Genomic DNA, 21,423 nt, shown 5'->3' with positions numbered 1-21,423 from the left:
AATTGTCAGACATATTGGATTTGACGAAAGCTCTGTGAGGGCTTTCATAAAAAATATGTTGACTCACATGCTCCACAAATGCGTATGTTATGTTTGTGTTCTTTTGTTGTGCGTTTTGTATTATAAATAATATACATGTACACAAATTTATTATAAACTTAAATACGTAGTTTTTAAAACTGTCTGAACATTTCGTTAATTATCTCTGTTTATTAAGTCTTCTTTGTTTATTCTCAAATGTAAAAATATTTTTTAAGTATATTGTTAAGTATATTGTTAAGTGTTCTCGGCACGGGCAACTCCAGTGAGGTCACATTATTTTTATTATTAATCATAGTCTATAATGGAAAAAAATATGATTCAATAAATAAATGAAATAACACATAAGTACAAAATATTTTATTGGATTTAATGCTAACCTACCGCCTACAATGAATGACCCCCTACTACAATTGTACTTTACTGTATTGATTAGATTTGTAAGTTAAGCGTCCGTATGGCCTCCGCGGCCACACTTTCCTTCTAGAAGGATCGTGATACGCGTCTATCACTCGGTTGAAGATGGCTTTCAGCGGATCCACCTTAAGTTCCAAGAACTCATCGGAAGCGCTTTCGTCGAAGTATAATGGAAATGTATTCCAAATGCACCTTGTGATGAGATCAATGTTTTCCATCTGCATCTCCGCAATACTGACTAAACTCTTGTCATCAGGGAGCATGTTGTGATCAATATTATACTGCGTATAACCATTTTCCTTCGCGAGGCTTTGTCTGTTGTATATTTCGCCGTCGGTTTCAATTGTTTTCAATGTCGTTATACACCTGTAAATGATACTTCCAGGGAACTTGCAATACTCTACGTCTTTTTGCATTTTAATTAAGTAAGCATCCCGAGGAGTCGAAATGTTTTTCGAGGAATCGTTGGCGCAACCAATTAACAACGTCCAAGATTTGAAGACGTCCAATTCGAGAGCATCAATAGTGCTGGAAGGTCTTCTAGTCAAGTATTTGTTGATCAATATCAAATTGAGTAAGAGGCTCGGAATGGAAACTGGAAGGACCTCGCATAAACCGCTGAAGTGTGAATATCTGGACCATCCTGTCAACATAATCCCACGGAACTTGAATGGCTCGTTCGTTTCCGACGTGTGGGTTGTGGAAAATCGGAGCCACCAAAGGTTGTTCTCGTAATGCCGCGTCAAGTTTGGTAAAGTCTCCGCTGATCCGAAGGCTCCTTTGAACGCGGACGCTATCCAGATATTCTTGAAGAGTTTGGTGTATTGGTACCAGAGAGCCGTCTGTATGTGTTTGGTCCGTTCGTCCGTGTAATCCCACACGACCAACTCTACCCATTTCTCCAGATTTAGTCTCCAGAATCGAGCCATGTTGAACTCGCGCAGCATATCGTCCCATATTAGGACGGATGTGTTGGAGCTTAAGGACTTGATATATGACGCTATTGCTTTCACGTGGTTAGCGAAGATGGTTCTGCAAAATTAAAATCACACAAAATATATACTGACGCTGAAAAGCGTTACGATACCATATTATCATGTAACCGATGACTGAAATACGCTACATTTGATTTACAAATGCAGTGCCCCATCCACCACTGGGTATGGAAAGTAGAATGACGACCTAATCCACCCGGCCCGGTAGTTTTCCGGGTACACCCTACAAAAGGTGACACGTTTTGTATGCGTTTGTAGGATGTACCCGGTAAAATTACTGGGCCGGTTGGATTGACGTGGCAAGTGTGAAAAGGGCCATTGTGTTTTCTTTTACGTTACATGTATTATTATATTTCATTACAAGCCTTTAAACGAGACGTAAATGAGTATTCTAGACACGGATTTTCGAATAAAGCTGATCGCGATATTAGCAGTGTACGGCAATTATTGACTAATTTGTTGTAAAATAATGAAGGAGAATACATTATTGACTAATTTGTATTAATTTTTTTTTGTCTCCTCTTTTGTTAACACCCAATACACCCGTCTTTGTCATATTGTTAACTCAAGACAAGATTGGGACATTTCTGGTTTAAGTTTACAACTATTTAAACGAGCACTAAATAAATAGTCCAGATCTTGTCTCGATATCCCTTATGTTTGTCAATGCTTCTTTTCTTCTTTTTTAATGTTTTTAAAAGTTCTTATATTGTTATATATTCCTATGAATTGATAAAATGGACAATGTCCGTTGGCAAAAAAAAAGTAAAACTTTTTCAACTAAATAAAAAAATAAGTATTATTCTTACGCTCCATCCATTTTCTTCTTGCTACAATGGGGACACTTATTGATATGGTAGACTTCATCACAGCCAATATGCATCCATTTTACCACAGCCACTTTAGAATGAAATTCCATCACCTAAAAAAGTTATTTTTTCTTCAGACTTCCTACACAGAAACGCTGGTAGTAAATTATATCTGGGGATTTAAGCTGGCAGATTTTGGTCAAAATGAATAAAGCTTCTGGGCCCCGATTACAATGGGAAGATAAATACGTCATACCTTCACCTTGTCTCTCTAGCGATTACGAAGATACACTACCGATCCTTCACCTTCAAGTTTTGGGTAGGTACATCGATATGAAACAAGGGGAAGCGTACGTCACGGTACACATATCTACGCACTAAAATGACATAGCTTCAGTTTGACGTCATAGTTGAAGATAAAATTCTCCCGACCGATTACGAAGATACACTACCGATCCCCCCGCCATTAAGTTTTGATGTAATTATATCGGTTTGTACCGACGGGTTTAGAACCTCTCGATACGTTTATCTACGCATTAAAAGTGATTAAAAATTTGTTCCACCGAGCAATTCGTCCTTTGATTACGATTGATTGAAATGTTCAATCATTGTGAGTTTGGCTTTTTTTTTCTTAAAAGCCTATTAAAAATATGAAATAGAAATAAGTCAATTTTGAAGTCGAATTAAATTCTGAGATAACTGTCAGTTTTCTAAACTAGCGGCTAGATGCAAAAAATAATGTCACTAGATTCTGGCGTTAGAAAGTTGCCACTGTAAAAATAAATGTAGTTATTATATTGTTTCTATCTGTTTTACTATCTTACTGGGAGAACGTATCCAGAGTCGGCCTTATAATTAATCGCTCAGTAAATAAATACCAACTATCGTTAAGCATATTGTCTTGGCAATAATTGCCAAAAGTCATATAAAAATCTTGTTGAGGCGAACATTTTTTGCTTGAATTGGGATTTATTGTAGTTTCTAATCGCTTTGATGTGGGCACTTTCTATCACAGAATCCTATTTTAAATATAAATAAGAAATATTTTTAATGTTAATGAAGTAAGGAACGCGGACTAATTTTTGCGGTCAATTATTGGTTTGTTCTTATCGTATGATGTGAAAGCAGTAATTGTAAATTAAAAAATCCTTTAAAAATTTGAAAAAGCGGCCACAAGATCTTTAAAACTAAACATTATAAAATGAGTTAGGTACCTGAAGAAATAGGACACGGTATTACTTGAAATATTTATGTCGATTAAAAAAATACGTCTGATACATTTTTATCTAAAACATAATATTAACATATTACAACAGATATAAAGAACATTTTAGAGAAGGTGATATAGATGTCGGCCTTATAGTGTAATGGTCAGTGCGTGTGCCTACTATGCAAAAGGTCTAGGGTTCGATTCCCGACATGGTTGATTTGAAATATTTATTTTAAAAGAGTGTTTTCACGTTAAAATATTTCATAGACCCTGGACTGGTACCTAAAGCGTAGGACTGATCATCTAACCTTCATGTTACAAAAAAATAATCAAGATACGCTGCGATTGGTTTACCAATGCAGTGCCCTATGCACCATAAGGTGCGGAAAGGAAATGATGATGAATATAGAAGTCTAGGCATCTACGGGGTTTATGTCCTGTTATTGACTGGTTTAGGTGACCACTTTACACACTGTGTAACATTAAATAGAGTATGAATGAAAAATGTATATATTATTTTATGTAAAATGAATGTAATAATCCGTAAGGGTTTATAAATAAATTTTCAAATAAATAAAAAAAAACATTCTTCACAAATTTGCGTATTTTATTTCTTCAATTCTTCTATTTGTTAATGTTTGTGAAGTTGAATTGAATGAAGAAATTTTTAAAAAAATACATTTTCACGCGTTGCCTAGTATGTAGGTGAAATAATTAAATTAGATGAATCTCACCCACAAAATAAAAGTATCAGCTTTTTTTCACACCCAACCTTGTTTCTTATTTTTAATTTATTTTATTTATTTGACACTTTATATACATTTACAATATATATACATATAAGGGCGGGCATATTGCCTTAAGGCAATTTCTTTCTACCCACCCAAACCGTTCAAAAAATTACAAGTACATGGACATATTGAATCTTATAATTTTATACCTAATTAAAAACAAAGATTAACAAATAAAAAATATTAAAAATTACACTACACCATGAATATTAATACAAACATTCTGCAATCGTCCTAAGGTAACAAGTAATTCAGAGTTAGCATCTGGAAAACATACACCCGCATAGTCAAGGAGTGGAAGAAGTAAGCTCTGGACTAATGTTTGCTTAACATTAATTGGCAAGAAATTCTGTAATCTTTTAAGTGAGTGCAAACTGCTATAAAGTTTACGACTAACTTCGTTAACCTAATCATGCCACCCTAAATGCCAATGAATGAAAATACCTAAGTTTTTGACTGAAGTCGTGAATGGAATTTCCGTACCATCTATTTTTTTGTGAAACGAAAAGAGGAAGTGCGTTTGTGTGGAAGGAAGAAAGGGGAAGAAGTTTCTTCAGCGACTTGTTAATTTTTATAACTCCACAAGAGTTGGATTCTAGCCATTGTTTACAAACATTCGAACATGCTTGAATTACTGCTAAAATAACAATGTAAAATTCCGACAGAACCTGTTGTATCATCTCCTTGAGTAATTCCGTGGACTGGTTTTTAGAAGGGCAGATCGAGTCGGGATATTCGTCTATCTCTCTCAGGTGGCGGTGCTCTTCCAACTTCAGCGCGAACTGAAGATGGCCGAACGTCTGGAGTAGAGGAATCACGTCCATCCCGATGTCCCTCGCGGCTGACAGGTAATGCAAAAGCTGCAAATATTATTTTCTCATTTATTTTCATCTATAGATGGGCGTTTCGTTTTACAAATAAAACTGCTATTTAAAACGAGTTCTAAATAACAGTTTAAACCACGTTAGCAAAAAAAAATACACAATAACTTTTATTCATTATTCCCTTTCCATGGTGCATAGGGCACTGCATCGGTACACCAATCGCATCGTATCTTGATCATTTTTGTTACATGAAGGTAAGATGATCAGTCTTAAGCTTCAGGTACCAGTCCAGGGACTATGAAATATTCTAGTGTGAAAACACCATTTAAAATAAATATTCCAACACCATTTTAAATAAATATTTCATATCAACCATGTCGAGAATCGAACCCGAGACCTCTTGCATGGTAGGCAAACTCGCTGACCATTACACCACGAGGCCGACAAACACGAAAACAGTTAACAGTTACCATTTCACAAATTAAACCTCTTGTTGAAACGTTTTCTAAAAGACAGTTTACATCGGCGTTAGCAAAAAAATATATACAAGCAGCTACTGAATCGGTTTTACAAAAATAAATGAAACTGATTCTTGTAACGAAAAACTAGTCTAGATATATCCATTTCATCCGTTTCATTCGTTTCATTCGTTTCATTATTTTCATTCGTTTCATTCGTTTTATTCGTTTTATTCGTTTTATTAGTTTTATTCGTTTTATTCGTTTTATTCGTTTTATTTATTTTATCTATTCATTTTTTCCATTATAAACCAAGATTAATAATAAAATAATGTGACCTCACCGATAACCACATTATCCGTGCAGAGGATACTTAACAATATACTTTTAAAAAATATTTTTACATGTGAGAATATACAAAGAAAAACAGAGATACTTAGCAATATACAAAGATACTAAAGTTTTAAACACTACGTACTTAAATTCACATTTAATTTATGCACACTATATTATTTTTATTATAGAACACAAACTATACATGTGTGGAGCATTTGTTTCTTAAATAAGAGTTTAATGCATTGGTGTGTACGATGGTGTATAAGGCACTGCATTGTTACACTAAATGCAGCTTATATCATCATCTGTTACATGAAGATAGGTGATCAGCCTTACCTTACAAATTCAGGAGCCAGTCCAGGAATATGAAATATTACAGTGTAGAACTGCCCTTCTAATCAATATTTAATGTCGACCTTTCCAGGAATCAAACCCGGGACCTAAAACGTGGTAAGCATCGGAGTGGTGTTTTTAAAAAAAATATTTTACCGGTCGAAAAATACAAAAATTTATAAGAAAAGTTATATGAAAAAAAACGTCTACTTTTCCCACTGTTCAATTATTTTTTAAAAAATAAGGTTTTAAATATAAAATTGCCATATAAAAATATTTGTTTGCTTCAAATACATAAAGACAAAATAAATAGTAGTGTTTCTAGGTCACAAAACGTAAGTACGCGACTAAAAATAAACAAATACTTGGTACTAGACTGAATTAAGGTTACTGACTGACTACGACCTTGTCGTGAATCGAACCCGAGACATTTTACACGGTAAGCGAACACTCCAACGAGCTTTACTACGAGGCGGACTTATCTATTTATTTCCTCTATCAGGATTTTTACCTGGTTCTATTTCACACACGTTAACCCTCCCTCCCCGGCGATGTGTAGCCAGTACACATTGCGTCTAATAACTATAATATCTTTGTAAATATAATAAATATTGGGTTTAGATTTTCAGTATTTCTCCATTACACATTTACGCATCGACTGAAATAATTTGTAATTGAATAATAAGTACTTGTTAGGCACTAAAAAAGCATTTTATCGGAAATAGGGGATAAATTACAAATATCATCAAAAGTATACTCTCAGTCAGTCACGTAGTCCAGTACTATATAGCTACTTAGTAGATCTCGGGAAGTTGGCGCGGGTGCACGTTTCGCCCGAGTCGTTAGCGATACCCAATGGTTTTTTCATGTTTTCAGCAGTTAGATTTGAAATATTATCATCTTTGAATTGAATTATGGTTAATTAAAGCCATTCCCGATAAATATTTCATTTTTCACTTTTTAAATCTCTTATTTTATTAATGTGTAGTGACTACACAGCACCGTAACTCGCGGGTGTTTTTAGGACAGTAGGGAAAGGTTAATGTGTTCTTCATCCGCCTGAATACACAAAATAAAAATAACAATCAAAGCCTTACTTCAGTTTTGTTGTATGCATTCAGCGCTGATATTCCTTCTAGACTTCCTTCAAAGGGAAACATGTCTTCGTATTCGAGCAAGATCCCCGTGGCTCCGGCAGACTTTATGAGAGGTAATAATTCTTCGAGATATTTCAATTTCGGTGGCGCGCCTTTCAAATCCAGGTGAACTATTTTGTGCTGAAGATTGTCATCCGCATTTGAAGTCGCCCGAAAAGTCGTTTTTTTCAACGCGGATGTTGCCTGGGCTTTTGGTTCCGGTCTAGTTATCAAATAGTACTTGAGCGTACGAAATTTTCCAGTACTTTCGTTGCTGGTTTTTGAGATTTTCATATAAAACAAAAACGCAAAAACCAAGAAAATTAAAATGACACATTTTACAAGCACGTGGCGCAACCCCCGCATTTTGACAATAGAACACACTGCGCTGAAACAAAATTGTGGTAAAAATTTAAATAGTGAATTAGTCAAATCTCGCGTTTGAAAATTAAGTACTCCAACTATCCGAACTCCGACTATCTGAATCGCTGATTATTCGAATTGCTTTTAAAATTTCAGTTTCAATTTCAGGCAATTTATTAGAAAAATTGCGTACAAACTAGGAATCACAAGAAATAACTATACCGACATGGAACTTTTCTTGAATACATCCAGTCTCTCACAACGTCGATTTAATGCAGATATAATTTGCATGATTTCCCGACCATTCTCCAACAAATATATCTTAATGTTCCTTTACGTAGACTCAGAAATAATTAAATTCTGTTCCTCGGTCATCATAAGACTAATTATGGTTTCAATGCGCCTCTACCCAGATTGCTTAGATTTGTAAATGAAAATCAAGATTTTAATTATTTTGATTGTAAATTGAGTTTTTTTTACAAATAAACTGAAAAAAAAATTCCCAATAAATTGACTGTATATTTATAGAAATCGCCTGGATTCCATAATGCCTGTCTAATGTATTAACTTGTCATTGTTTTCCATTATTGTATTGCTTCTTTTATTTGTTGCTGTATTATTATTGTTTTTCGTTTTATGATTTGTTTAAATTGGACGTTGTTCGTAAATTTTTAGATATATAAATAAATAAATAAATAAAATAAAAAATATCGAAACCTACTGCGATTCGCAAAATAACGATTTGGCTGCCCGGAAACGGATGATGACAGTCCAACAGCTTACTTTTAACGAAATGTTCAACAAGCAATGACTTTCGTTTACAATACGGTACGTACAGACTGTACTGGTGGTTTAATTTAAGCTGGCGCGTTCAGAAAACTCACACTAACGCATTTTAAATCTACAGGATGTTGATTAAAAAAACGTTGTATTAAATTTTAACCAAATGTAACATCTTTTTTAAAAATTCGGTGTTGGAATAGAGGGTTGGGTATGTGAAAAAAAAATACAATGTGTTAAGAAAATGTAATATTAATTTACTAAAATACTTTGTTTCATTATTTAATATTTTTCAAATCATTTTTCAAAATGTCGCATTTTACTAGTTATAGTCCTTCCAAGAACATGAGGCAATTTAAATTTGAAAATTGTATTTTTTTATGGTCAATTACTATAGAAATAGAATGAGAAGCTGTGTAGATTGTGTTAAGTATATAAATAACAAGCTTTATTGTTTATCAATAAGTGTGTTTACATATTTTTCCGATATAATTTGTACTAAGCATTTTAATTACACTCTATTAATTATTATTGGAATGAACATAAAATGTTAAATAAAAAACATGCTTGTTTAAAAATAAATACCCGTAAATATATGAAATTTTCTTAAGTACATCAAGATCTTTTAAATCAGTGTTCAGTACATTAAAAATGTTTTTGTGTAAGTTTTGCGAAAGCGCCATCACTGCATAATCGACCTATTCATGGTTTGATTAAATTAAAATACCTACATATTTATAAACCAGTGTTTTTAATCCATAACTTAATACTCGTACGTATTATTATATTTTTACTATGAAGAATCGCAGTGAAATTCAGACAAACGCAGAAGAATCCTGTGTATATTGTATATCATTAGCATTAGCAACTAATAAAGCAATATTTTCTATGTCACGCTCATAAGCGCGTCTGAGCGCGAGAGAAAGAGATTATTTTCATAATGCGTATGGCGTGCGGTGTCATACCATGGGCTTATTCACGGATACTACACAATGCGTATGTGTAAGTATAGCGCACTCGCCAGCTTATAAAAATCCACCAATACTAATTAATATACAGCACTTGCAACTACGCTTAACATGTAAAAGTGTTGCGTTTTCATTTAATTAATTAAAAGCTTATTTTTTATTTTCAATCATTCATTTTCATTTTCAACATACAAAACAGTAATGAATTAAAAGAGACCCTTTTTCTAAAAAAATCAAATTATCTAATTTTTTTATTATCTGAATGGCGTCCGGTCCCAATTGCCTCGGATAGTTGGAGTTCTACTGTACTTACTTACTTGCCTAAATAATACATTTTTTAAAGTATTACATTACAAATATTATCAATATTCCCTGAATAGGTTAAAAGTAGGATGAAGTATATTCTATTACGTATATTGTATCGTGTGCTGAAAATTTAAAAGAGAAGAATAGCTATATAATAGATATATAATATATAATAGATACAAGGTGTTCATGTAACCCTGTCACATCCGAAAACACGATGATCAGTATATTTCACTTAAAGATTCTTCTCATCGTTTCTTCGAATCCCTTAAAATAAATATGTGTATATTTATGTTTTTCCTTTTTTTTTTTTAAATGTTATTACTATTTTATTTTATTTTTACTTCGAGCATGTTTTTCATTATTTATTTCAATTCTTAATTTTTAATTACTCCTACAAATTTTCTTTATCTTTAATATTATTTCCATTTGAAAATACTCACTACAAACTTTAAAATATCTTTTTTTCACTTAAATTTTAATTTTTAAACAACTTTCATTTATGTTTTTCTTTTTCCTTCTCTTTTTTATACTTTCATAATTAACCTTACATATAATTTCTTTATAATATGGAAACTTCACTGGTCCATTAGAATTAAGTGTAAAATAGTGTAAAATATTAAACTTTGTAACTGTACTGTATGTTTCCTGAATAAAAGAAAATAAAAAATAAATTAAAATAAAAAAATAAAATAAGGAAGAAGACATATTGGCATGGAAAATATGAATATTACATTTTTTTCTAAAAACAAGCTATAGGATTTAAATATTAACAACTAACATATTACAACAGAGATAAAGAACATTTCAGAGAAGGTAATATAGAAGTCTAGGCATCTACAGGGCTTCTACCTGTCAATGGCTGGTTTAAGTGGCCACTTTACACACTGTGTAACATTCACCATTCTGTCCATATTCGAACATCTATATTCCTTCAATTCTTTCATCTGTTGGTGTTTGTGAAGTTAAAGAGCTGAAATGAAAATGAAAATCGGTGTCTTAACGAAGAGACGGGTACGTCTCGAAACCGGTAGACATATGAAAGTCGGTAAGTCGTTATATACAAATATTTAATAACCTTTAGTAAAGTATTTTATTTTTTATATTTTTTAAAAGATTATTGAAGGCATACTTTAACCTAGAATCTTAGAAAAATACCACAAAATTTATGGGATTTAAAATGCTTCTTTATATTTCTTTAAAAAAAAACTTTAATAAACATCCTGTTCGATTCATTATCTTCAAACAATTAAAACAAATTTTACTTAAATACTTTTAAGTCTGGCGTAATCTGCCAGTCGAAAAGTTTTTGTGATATTAAAACTTTAAATATGTTGTTTAATCATAAATGATTATTTAATTTAAATAAACATTACTTTTTAATAGCGTGATTTTGAGAAAAAAGGGTGTTTTAAAATAGCAAAATCATATTATTTGCTTTCTTTTTAATCGGCTAGAGTTTTAATCAGTAAAAAATGATTATGGTGTTGACCACCGACCAATAAATTGGTTCTGACATAATGAAAAATAATTAAGCAAATAACATTGAGCACAAGGCCTCATTAAGAAAAAAGTATCAGGAGAAAGGGGTACCTACTTGATTAAGAATTTCATAAAACTTATGTGTTTATAAATTTCATAACAGCCTACGTAATAAATTGCCACGTGGAATTCGAACTCTGTTTTCAAAAATGCTCTGTAAAAACACACAATACGGACGTTTTTAAAATAACTTACAACCACTCCCGAAACTTAATTAAATTGCTGTTTTATTTTATGACGTATTTCTTTTATCAAATTTCATCAAATATTATGAACAGTTGAACTTAAAATATAAAGAAGATCTAAAAAAATACTGTTTCTTTATTCAAAGAAAGGTAGTGTGATATATAGATAGGTGGCTAGGTACTTCTGTTCTTGTACAGTGCGGCTCAAAAATGTCTCAGTAGGGAAGTTCAGTGTTTTTTTTAATACTTGTTTATTTGATTATCAAACTAAGTCCCTTTTTTAAAACCATATTTTTATGTGTCGAATTACCGATTCTTTAAAGTTTTGTCATTTTAAAATTTAAAAGTTGCCTTCGGTGAGTTTTGCTGATGGGTGAATTGGCTTCCCGTTAACCGGAAATCTATCACAAAACTCTGTCGTTGGTTGATTCGAATGAACGGGTGACGTCGCTCAAAGCGATTCATTATTATTATTTTTTTCATACATTTTCAAGAAACTCGCCGCACAATAGGAAATATGACGTTTTTTTTAACATTTTTAAAGTAATAAAGGTCTATGATATACTGCCCAGTAAAAAAAACTTGCTAATTATTAGTAGCATAAAAAATACTTTTGAATTTGTAATTTTGAATTCCCGCAAAAACGGTCATTTCATTGACCACGCCCCTAATACGTCACGATGTATGTTTATTTGTTCCTGTCATTGAAATTTGTGCAGAAGAATATCACGAATCTTGACGTCATATCAACCAAGGCCGAACACGTCGCGTTTTTCTACGAACGTATTTTTATTGAATTTCTTTTTTACATTTATCTATGAAAACATTTCTCCACAATATTCATATTGATTTTGAAAATACAATTAATTTTTCTAAATCCATTTCATATATTTTAATCGGGGTTCGTAGTATGTGATATATCCCTATTTACAAGTTCATTATAAGTTCATGGGTCGGTTCTGATTGTGTAGGTGTAAACTGTGTCTCGGTCCCTAATAAATTCAATTCAATTCATTTATTAAAAATAACACATACATTGAAAACTAAAATTTAAGACGTACATATTATAAAAATACAAAAATTACATAAAGAGACTCTTGTCAAAACAGTAGGAGAATCCTGCTCCGGAAAACCCCTTCGGGTACATGAAACAGATCAACATCCACAGCGACGTTGTTCAGCATAGCGGTAGCCCTTCGAAAAGGCATAACCATCGGCAAGTTGGTCCTGTATATCGAAATATGAAACAATCTACGCTGACGCTGTCTTAGGTAATCATTAGGAACATACAAACCAATGCTCATCATAATCTCAGAATATTATCGATCTTACCGCGCAACAATCGTAAAAAAATGTAGTCAAATGCACATTTCTTCTAGTCTCTACAATGTTATTAATAAATAAAATATATAACTAATTGATATAGGCATTATTGATAACCTTAGCATGTAATATATTATGGAAACTTTATTGCTCTTTTAGATTTATGTCTCATTTAGCATACTATAAAACTTTGTAATTGTACTGTATGTTTCCTGTATAAAAAAAAATATATAAAAAAACAAAATACTGTTTATACCTAAACAAAAAAACCACGAGTTTACCCATGAAGTACCCTATGCACCATTAGGTGCGGATAAGTGATTGATGATGATAATTGAAATGATGTATTATGCTGATTGGTCATGAGGCGCACAAACGGACTAACCATGACGCATATTAATTCGTGTCCAGGTGCTTGAAGAATACAGTTATGTGGGTGAAATAAAACCAGCACCCATAGTTTTCGACTCGATGGCTACTCTCAGGTGAAAAGCCTAAAGAAGGAAATTGAGTGGAGATTAAGAGAATACGCGGTGTCAGTATTTTTCTGTCACCCTCTCGTAAACGCCTCCCCGATACTGTGCGAAAAAGACTACTGCACGTCGGACTGATTATGCCTGACAAAAATTGACAAAATCGACGATTCGTTGTCCCATTTTCCGCACCCCAAAACTGAATCAATTTCGTTTGTTATTTTCTGCATTGGCACGTTTTCCTTTTTCTAAATGACTTGTCGTGTTTGTATATCGTATGTCCGAAGACGGCAGATAAAACTGGGCGCTTCTACGGGTTTTTGGATGGTTCTAGATCCCATAAGAAACAATTTTTTAAATAAACAAAACAACAGAGACACGCCAATGGTAAATATCTGTATTGCGTAAAATAATCACCGTTGTAGTGCTATAAGAAAATACGAGAATACGTCTGTATGAAGAAAAGTGAGACGTTTCCTCTTAAGTCCTCGCTTGGTACTGTAGTGATTGGCGCGTTTCCCTATCGTGCTTGAGGTCTTGGCAGAGCCATCTTTTCCGTAAGGGTACGCGGGATACGAGCCGGTCTGATGGGGGCTTTGAAATTCTAAAAGGGCCCCTTTCTAAAAGCCCCAAACTCACGATAAATAGTGTTTGTTACTGTTTGTGTGATTGCAATTTGATCACTAGGAAAAATGAAAATATCCGAAATCCTTCCATAATTTGTTCAACTCAAGCAGCAGAGTTAAATTCGACCTCATGGGCTTTTTCCAGTAATACAAACATAAACCTTGCACTGAACTTACAAAATTCATTGATTAAATTATTAATTGAAAAAAAATTGTACTGTCAGCGACACGATATTCCAATATCCTTATTGTATAAATCGATAAATATTTTATCCGTTAGAGCTTTATTGTGGTCCAAGCTGGTTTCTCAGCATGCGTCTCTTTCTGAATACAGAAATAAGTTGGAGCATGTATATGATACTCGGTTCACTAGTGTAGATGGACTAGCTCTCCGTAAATTCAATAATAAATACGGGAAAATAACACTATAGTACAATATACCAAAAATGTATAATCTGCTCCCATTAAATATTAAAAATCAAAAAAACTTATCTGGCTCAAGAGAAAGACTCTGCTGAGAATCTGGCTTTTAGAACGTGGTTTTTTATATTAAGGTTTTTTATGTTTTTCTTTTTATTTGGACAGTTTTTCATTTTCCAAGGGGCATGTTTTTCTTTTTTCCATAGTAATAAGAGTTTTTACATGTTTATAGAATTTAAGAGATAATATTATGTATCAAAATTAGAGCTTAACTATAAGCATCTGCTGACGAACTGCATTTTATGCAGTTCAGTAGGACTTGATAATTTATGTTAATTTTTGTATGCTTTTGATAAATAAATTTTAAAAAATAAAAAAAATAAAAATTGCGAGTTCTCAAATTGAAATTGAAAATAAAATACATAGGAAGACCCCTTGATCTTAAAAACCGGTTTCGGCTATGTGAAGGGAGCGCTTTCGCTGCATTTATTCACTGTCTTACCTGAAACGTAATATTGATCACCTTACCTTTTTTTATGTTTTTAAAGGAATAACCCGCTAAGCCTCTATTTTGAGGCTTGTCAGCAGGTGGGATAGAGGGGATATGGAAGAAGGTAATGAAAAATACACCACAACACCCAGACCAATTGAGAAAAAAATCTTTCTTGAATTTTTTCTTGCAACTGGCGGGAATCGAACCCGCGACGCCAGTTTCACAGATAGCCGTCTAACCAACTGCGCCACGGCGCCTGTCTTCCCACCTTCTTTGTAACAACATTGATCCCGATACGCTGCAATAGAGAACTTATATGAAATTATAATGAAAAGGTGAACTATTAATTAAATCAAAATAATTTGTATTTTTACCTTGTTTTATTATTTTTATGCCAACTTTAACCACACACGATACCAACAGCATTATCGATTCAAGCCGATTTTTGTTTGGCTTCTTTAATACATAGATATGTATAAGCTTAAGACTATCAGTACCTTTTTTATTTTACCTTTTCAGTTAACTCTGTCCGTGTCCGGGTGGATAAAGAATATGATCATATATGTTCAGGAGAGCGGTTTGAGTTGTAAAACTGTTTCAAATGTATCTCTCGAAGTAAAAACACAATTTATTGCTGTTTTTTGGATTCATAGTATTTTGATAAGAATATTTAAGATAAAAACATTTTAAGTATGGACTATCAAATAACTATGGGCCTTTAATTTTTTTTTGTGCTAACCGCCTGGCCCGCGTTCTAATTCCTCCTCAGACTTTATTATAAAAAGTAATGTAGAATATTGAATAAAAAACAATGTATATATAAAACTTTATTTAGGAAAAAACATTAAATTACATGCCATTCACTCTTACGTGGCTGTGATGTCACAGTAGTCGACCTAGGATACAATACTTTATATATCTCTCTAATTTTTTTAATGACGAAGTCGAATTTTTGTAATCTTCAAATGGACATTTTCACACCGGATTGGGAAAGTAAAATTTATATAACTATGCTGGATGTTAATACAAAAAATATTAATCCTTGCAACGCGGAGAATAAATGTCCGCTTAATTCAGCAACACATCTGTATAAGAGAGAGCACTAAGATATAACTCATTATAAGGAAGACAGAGACGTTGTTCTGCGGCGGGTGTTGTGTAAAACAGAAACAGATTCAGTCGGTTTATGACAGTGATGGGCGACACACGCGCGTAATATGAGAGGCGTATTTATGATTTTACATTTATTTTGCTATAACAGGGGTAAATTATACGTATATTTGCATAAATTATGGAAAAATAATTATTAAACCGTATGTCTTCATGTTTTTTTTTCTTTAAATGTCTGAACTTTAGAATACACCGTCTTTTACTAGCGGTAACACGATATTACATCACCGCGCGCAAAGGGTTTATTTACCAGTATTTTAAGAGTTAATTAAAACATGAATTATTAATGAAAATAACAGATTAATATTAATTTAATGACATGATATTAATAGCAATAAAACAGTATGTGGAAAAAAAAGAGTAAAATAATTCAATCAACGGCGAAACAAATGACAAAATAGTTTAGTATGGTTGATTATGATCATAAAACTTAATATTGTGCAAAATCCCTCGATGCGTCAGCGTCACAGGTAGTTTGTTATAAAAATTGTGGAATTTATTCGGTATCCACTGCTTTAATACCAGCAAACCGTTGAATTTTGTTGAAAGCCTAAGTATTATTAGTGCACTACCGGTGTTTTAGAACAAGCTATTTCAGTCGTGGTATACCAGAGGACTCCAATGTTTTTAGCATTAATAGAATCTGAATTTATGAACAAAATAACATTTATAACTCGGCGCTAAAATTCGGCGCTATGATTTTTTAAAGTTTTGTAATTCTGAAACAACTCCGCGTGTGACGTCAGAGGTTGTTCCCTGTTAGTTCTTTCCATTGGTTCATTTACGGTAAACCAACCGGATATCCTTCCCAACTCTCGCATCATTGGTTGGTTCATATGAACCAGTGACGTCAATCAAAGTAGTGCGTTTTTATTTAAATATTTTTTATTATCTATTTCGTACATTTTCAAGAAACTTTGAAGTACAACTCGATGTTCAAATTTTTACCGCGCGCAAAAAAACATTTTTGTATCCAATTTCCCCTAGGGCTGAAGTTTCTCGTTTTGCAAAAAATGCGACTTCCAGCCTTTTAGCTTTAAGGTACAGATATAATAAACGCATACTAGAAACTCCATAAGCTACAAACAAGATAACAAGCAAACAAACAAACCATCACGCCGTTTCTCCGTAGGGGTAGGCAGAGAAGATAGAACGCCATATCACTCTATCTTGGCATACAGACCTCGCTTCCTCTACATTCATACATCTTCTCATGCACGCACGCCGATTATTCCTACTTTTGACATGTCCATCTTAAAGTATTTGATGGACTTGATCGTGCCACGTCTTTCTCGGTCTTCCTCGTTTTCTGCATCCATCGACATGTCCAAATCAGCGCAGCACCCCTTTCTTGATTCTGTCGATAATGCATGTCTCAGCCTTACACACTTCACGGATCTCGACATTTGTGCACCGATCATACATCGTTTTACCACACATTTGCCTGAGGGATCGCATTTCGACAGCATTCAACCTACTTTCATCATCATTTTTCCAAATCCATACTTCGCTCCAATACATTAGAGTTGGCACTAGAACTCCGTTGTAAAGAACTAGTTTAGCCTCCTGCGATAAACATTTGTTTGTCGAAGCTTATATTCTTATTCTAAGATTAAACATATAAAAACTGGTTACATACGTTTGTTACTTTAATATTAATGAATTGATGGCCGTACAAAAACAACACAATTTTCCTCTGTAAATACCATCCAATGATATATACCGGTTTTACGGGGAAAATATTGTTCAAAAAATACTCGAAATGTCACAATGAAGGTGAAGACATTACAAAATAACAAAAAAATGTAAATGCTTATAAAATATCGAAGGCATTAGTAAATCCTATTCATATTTAACAATAAGTTTTTTGTGAATTTACAAAGAAGAAAAAAATAAACAAATTTGGAATGAATAAGTCAAAATAAGTACAATACCAGAATAATACTATGTTTATCAACCCAAAAAAACAAACCAACCATATTACAAAACACAGGTTTTTATTATTTATTATTAATCATGCTTTTTATTGCATTTAGCCGGCGGTCGGCAAACCAAATGTCAAAAAAAGCAGTCGCCATAGTAATTGTAATTTAATTTTCACTTTTTTGTATTAGATACTCCTTAATTTTTTGCAAATGCAATATATTGTTTTATTTTTTATTGTAAAGTAAACGCCGATTTTTCACCATATTTATTTACGAGGAGAACAAAAACAAACCGACACGAGCGTTGACTTAGAGATTACAAACGCGTTGACTTATGACTGCGATAATTTAAGCATTTTCATTATTGTTCGTTTGATACCCTATCATCGCTCTAATTTTCTTGCCTCCTCTTTCACAGTAGTAGCCGCTCGATTGTGGAATAATCTACCCACTAATGTTAGAGACGCCCCTTCTTTATTTACATTTAAGTCAAGATTGAAATGTCACTATCTAAATATTTTAATTGTTCCTTTATCCTTTTTCTTTCCTTCCCACCCCCTCTCCTCTCTTCATAAAGTGTTAATTTTTCATATATTTTTATTTTGTTTTTAATTTTTTGATAAAATTGTAAGATTCAATATGTCCATGCATTTGTAATTTTCTCAAACAGAACGGTTTGGGTAGGTAGGAAGAAATTGCCTTAAGGCAATATGCCCGCCCTTGTATATGTATATAAAGTGTTAAATAAAATAAATAAATCGCGAATACCATAAACAACCATGGTGAGAAATAGTTATCACGTCGCTTATTAGCACGTCGATAGTTATTTTGAGCTACTGGTGTAAAATAACTCGATCGTATACCTATCTATTATATGAGAATGCATTATATGATTATTATTTAATGCATTTGTGATTAGTTATTACTGTCATTGTGTCAATAAGAGATGCTGCGAATAGTGATTTGGCCGAATACCGAATATTCGGCCACGCTTTAGGCCGAAGCACAAAATATGTGTGAATTTCGCGCGTGACAGGTCTCATTGCAATGCATGCAATGGCTATTAAGCCCCGTCGCCCTCGCTTATAATTTAGTTTAATTTTCCAATGTCGAGACACGCGTTAATTGTTAATTATTACATCGCATTGTGTTACTAATAGCCCTTATTAGTAATAATTAGTTATTATTTGTTTATTGTACCTACATCATGGTACCATCAAATAAATAATTGTCTATTTGAGAATATTATAAGATTTTTTTGCTGTGTGACAAGATCTCGCGAATTTATGAGGAAAAGTGCAATCGTTTGCTAACGACAAATGTTGAAAAAAATATTTTCATTTATCACAAATAATTTGTAACATGTGCATTTTTTTCGTGATTTGGTATTTAAATATATATACAGGGTGTTCTTTAAATCCTGTCACATCCGAAACCACGATGATCAGTATGAGCAAGATGACATATTGGCACATTAAAATAACTTTTTAGAACAAATAAAATTTACAAAAATAAAATATCAAATAAAACAACAGGTTGCCTACTTCTGCTGGGGAGAAACGAGAAGGGGGGAGAGGGGGAATCTGATTGATTAAAATGGTCGGTAACGAATATTCAGTGTATAATTTTTTATACAGGGTGTTCTTTAAACCCTGTCACATCCGAAACCACGATAATCAGTATGGGCAAGAAGATATATTGGCACATTGAAATAATTTTTTAGAACGAATAATTTATTTTTTTTAAAATATTCAAAAAAACAAATGGTTGCTAACTTCTGCAGTAGACAAACGAGGAGGGGGGAGTCTCTGACACACCGTTAACCACGTGGCCGCGACCCCCTCGCTTCTCCCCTGCAGAAGTAAGCAACCATCTGTTATTTTTAATATTTTATTTTTACCAATTTTCTTCGTTCTAAATATTTTTTTAAATATGCCAATATGTCTTCTTGCCCATACTGATCATCGTGGTTTCGGATGTGACAGAGTTTAAAAAACACCTGTGCAAAAAAATTATACACCGAATATTCGTAGCATCTCTACTGTCAATACATATTTGCCGTTTGGTAATTTTTTAGTAGTTTTGACTATTTTGAAGTATTAGTTCCAAAAAATAACTTCTGTGCTGGTATTCCGAACGCGTTTACAGCGCGCTATAAATAACGCGAATTTAGTACGTAAAAACGCGCTATATCGCGCTATAATCGGGTTCGGAATACCAGCCCAGTAGCTCAATCACAAATAACTATCGACGTGCTAATAAGCGGCGTGATAACATTTTTTTACCATGGTTGTTTATTACATTCGCGATCACAATGGAACATTCGTGAACACCTAATATTCAATGTCAAAATATTTACGTTTCGCGATTACCTGCTGCGCAATCACATGCCTATTTGAATTTCACCGGTGTAAATATGGAAAATATTCCAAAACTGCTATTTTTATTTATTTATTTATTATTTATTTTCTATTTATTGTATTTAGCCGGCGGTTTGCAAGCCAAATGTCAAAAAAAGCAGTGGCCATAGTAATTGTAATTTAATTTTCACCTTTTTGTATTAGATACTCCTCACTATTTTGCAAATGCAATAAAATGTAAACACCGATTTTTTGCCAGTGAACTGTATTTATTTATGAGGAAAACAAAAAACAAACCAGCACGAGTGTTGACTTAGAGATTACACACGCGTTGACTTATGACTGCGATAACTTAAGCATGTTCATTATTGTTCATTGTGATCGCTTAAATGCTTAGCATGTTTTTAAGCACATCGCTGGGGATCAGTTTTGCTTAGTTTGCGTATTGTCACCCATTTGGTTGTGTAAAATTACTAGGTAGGTACTCCTTTACAAACTTTAATATTATTATCATGATTGCAGGTAAGATTTTTCCTATAGTAAGTTTTTTGTTGGTTTTTCATTTATTTTTGTAAATATATGGTTTTGTAATATTGGTTTTAAAGGTGATTCTACACTGCAGTATTCAATAAGGAAGTTCATTGCTACGGGAAATTGGATAACAAGATATGTTTTCTTAAGTGCGGTAAAAATTAGAACGTTTAATTGTATGGCGAAGTTTCACAAAAATGTATGAAATATAAATGTATATTTTAATAAAAATGAAATACTTTGAACGACGTCACTAGTTCTCTGAAATCAACCAGTGATAGAGTATCGTGATGGCTTTCCGTTTACCGGGAAACTAACTCACCAATCAGGATAACTCGCCGAAGTAAACTTGCGATATCACAGGCGGAGTAATTTAAAAAAGACAAAACTTAAAAAAAACAGCGCTGATAATACAACACATAAAATTATTTAAAACATTTTTTGGTTTAGTTTGAGATAGTCTATTAACAAATAAAAAATATAATTAAACCCCTGAACTTCCTCATTGTCCCTGGACTGGCAGCTGTAGCGTAATCACCTTACCTTCCATCTAGTAAAATATGTAGCATAATAATTAATGTATATATAGATGGTGAAACTATTAAGAAAG

General features: G+C 33.0%; 1 protein-coding gene across 1 annotated transcript; it reads right to left on the bottom strand.

Annotated features, from left to right (window-relative positions):
• Positions 1-345: 345 nt before the first annotated feature.
• On the bottom strand, positions 346-7,706 carry LOC148272300 (hexosaminidase D-like). The gene is made up of 4 exons (XM_088240227.1): positions 7,310-7,706; positions 4,930-5,121; positions 2,261-2,373; positions 346-1,488 (listed from the first exon to the last, which is right to left on the bottom strand). Exons 1-4 carry the CDS (start codon positions 7,640-7,642, stop codon positions 447-449), a joined length of 1,680 nt encoding a protein of 559 aa, XP_088096353.1. The 5' UTR covers positions 7,643-7,706; the 3' UTR covers positions 346-446.
• Between the last annotated feature and the right edge of the window lie 13,717 nt (positions 7,707-21,423).

The sequence above is a fragment of the Micrasema longulum genome, unplaced genomic scaffold (genome assembly GCF_059751315.1).
Source record: "Micrasema longulum isolate JH-2025_06_02 unplaced genomic scaffold, ASM5975131v1 h1tg002388l, whole genome shotgun sequence".
NCBI classification, from domain to species: domain Eukaryota; kingdom Metazoa; phylum Arthropoda; class Insecta; order Trichoptera; family Brachycentridae; genus Micrasema; species Micrasema longulum.
The sequence above is the reverse complement of the archived record's forward strand: the minus strand, read 5'-3'. Positions and strand labels throughout refer to the sequence as shown.

Excerpts from the sequence above, each read along its gene's own strand:
- LOC148272300 (XM_088240227.1), bottom strand. The coding sequence starts at position 7,642 with ATGAAAATCTCAAAAACCAGCAACGAAAGTACTGGAAAATTTCGTACG. Across the intron at positions 2,374-4,929 it reads TCAAGGAGATGATACAACAG|GTGATGGAATTTCATTCTAA; the intron begins GTTCTGTCGGAA and ends TAACTTTTTTAG. Across the intron at positions 1,489-2,260 it reads AAGAAGAAAATGGATGGAGC|AACCATCTTCGCTAACCACG; the intron begins GTAAGAATAATA and ends TTAATTTTGCAG.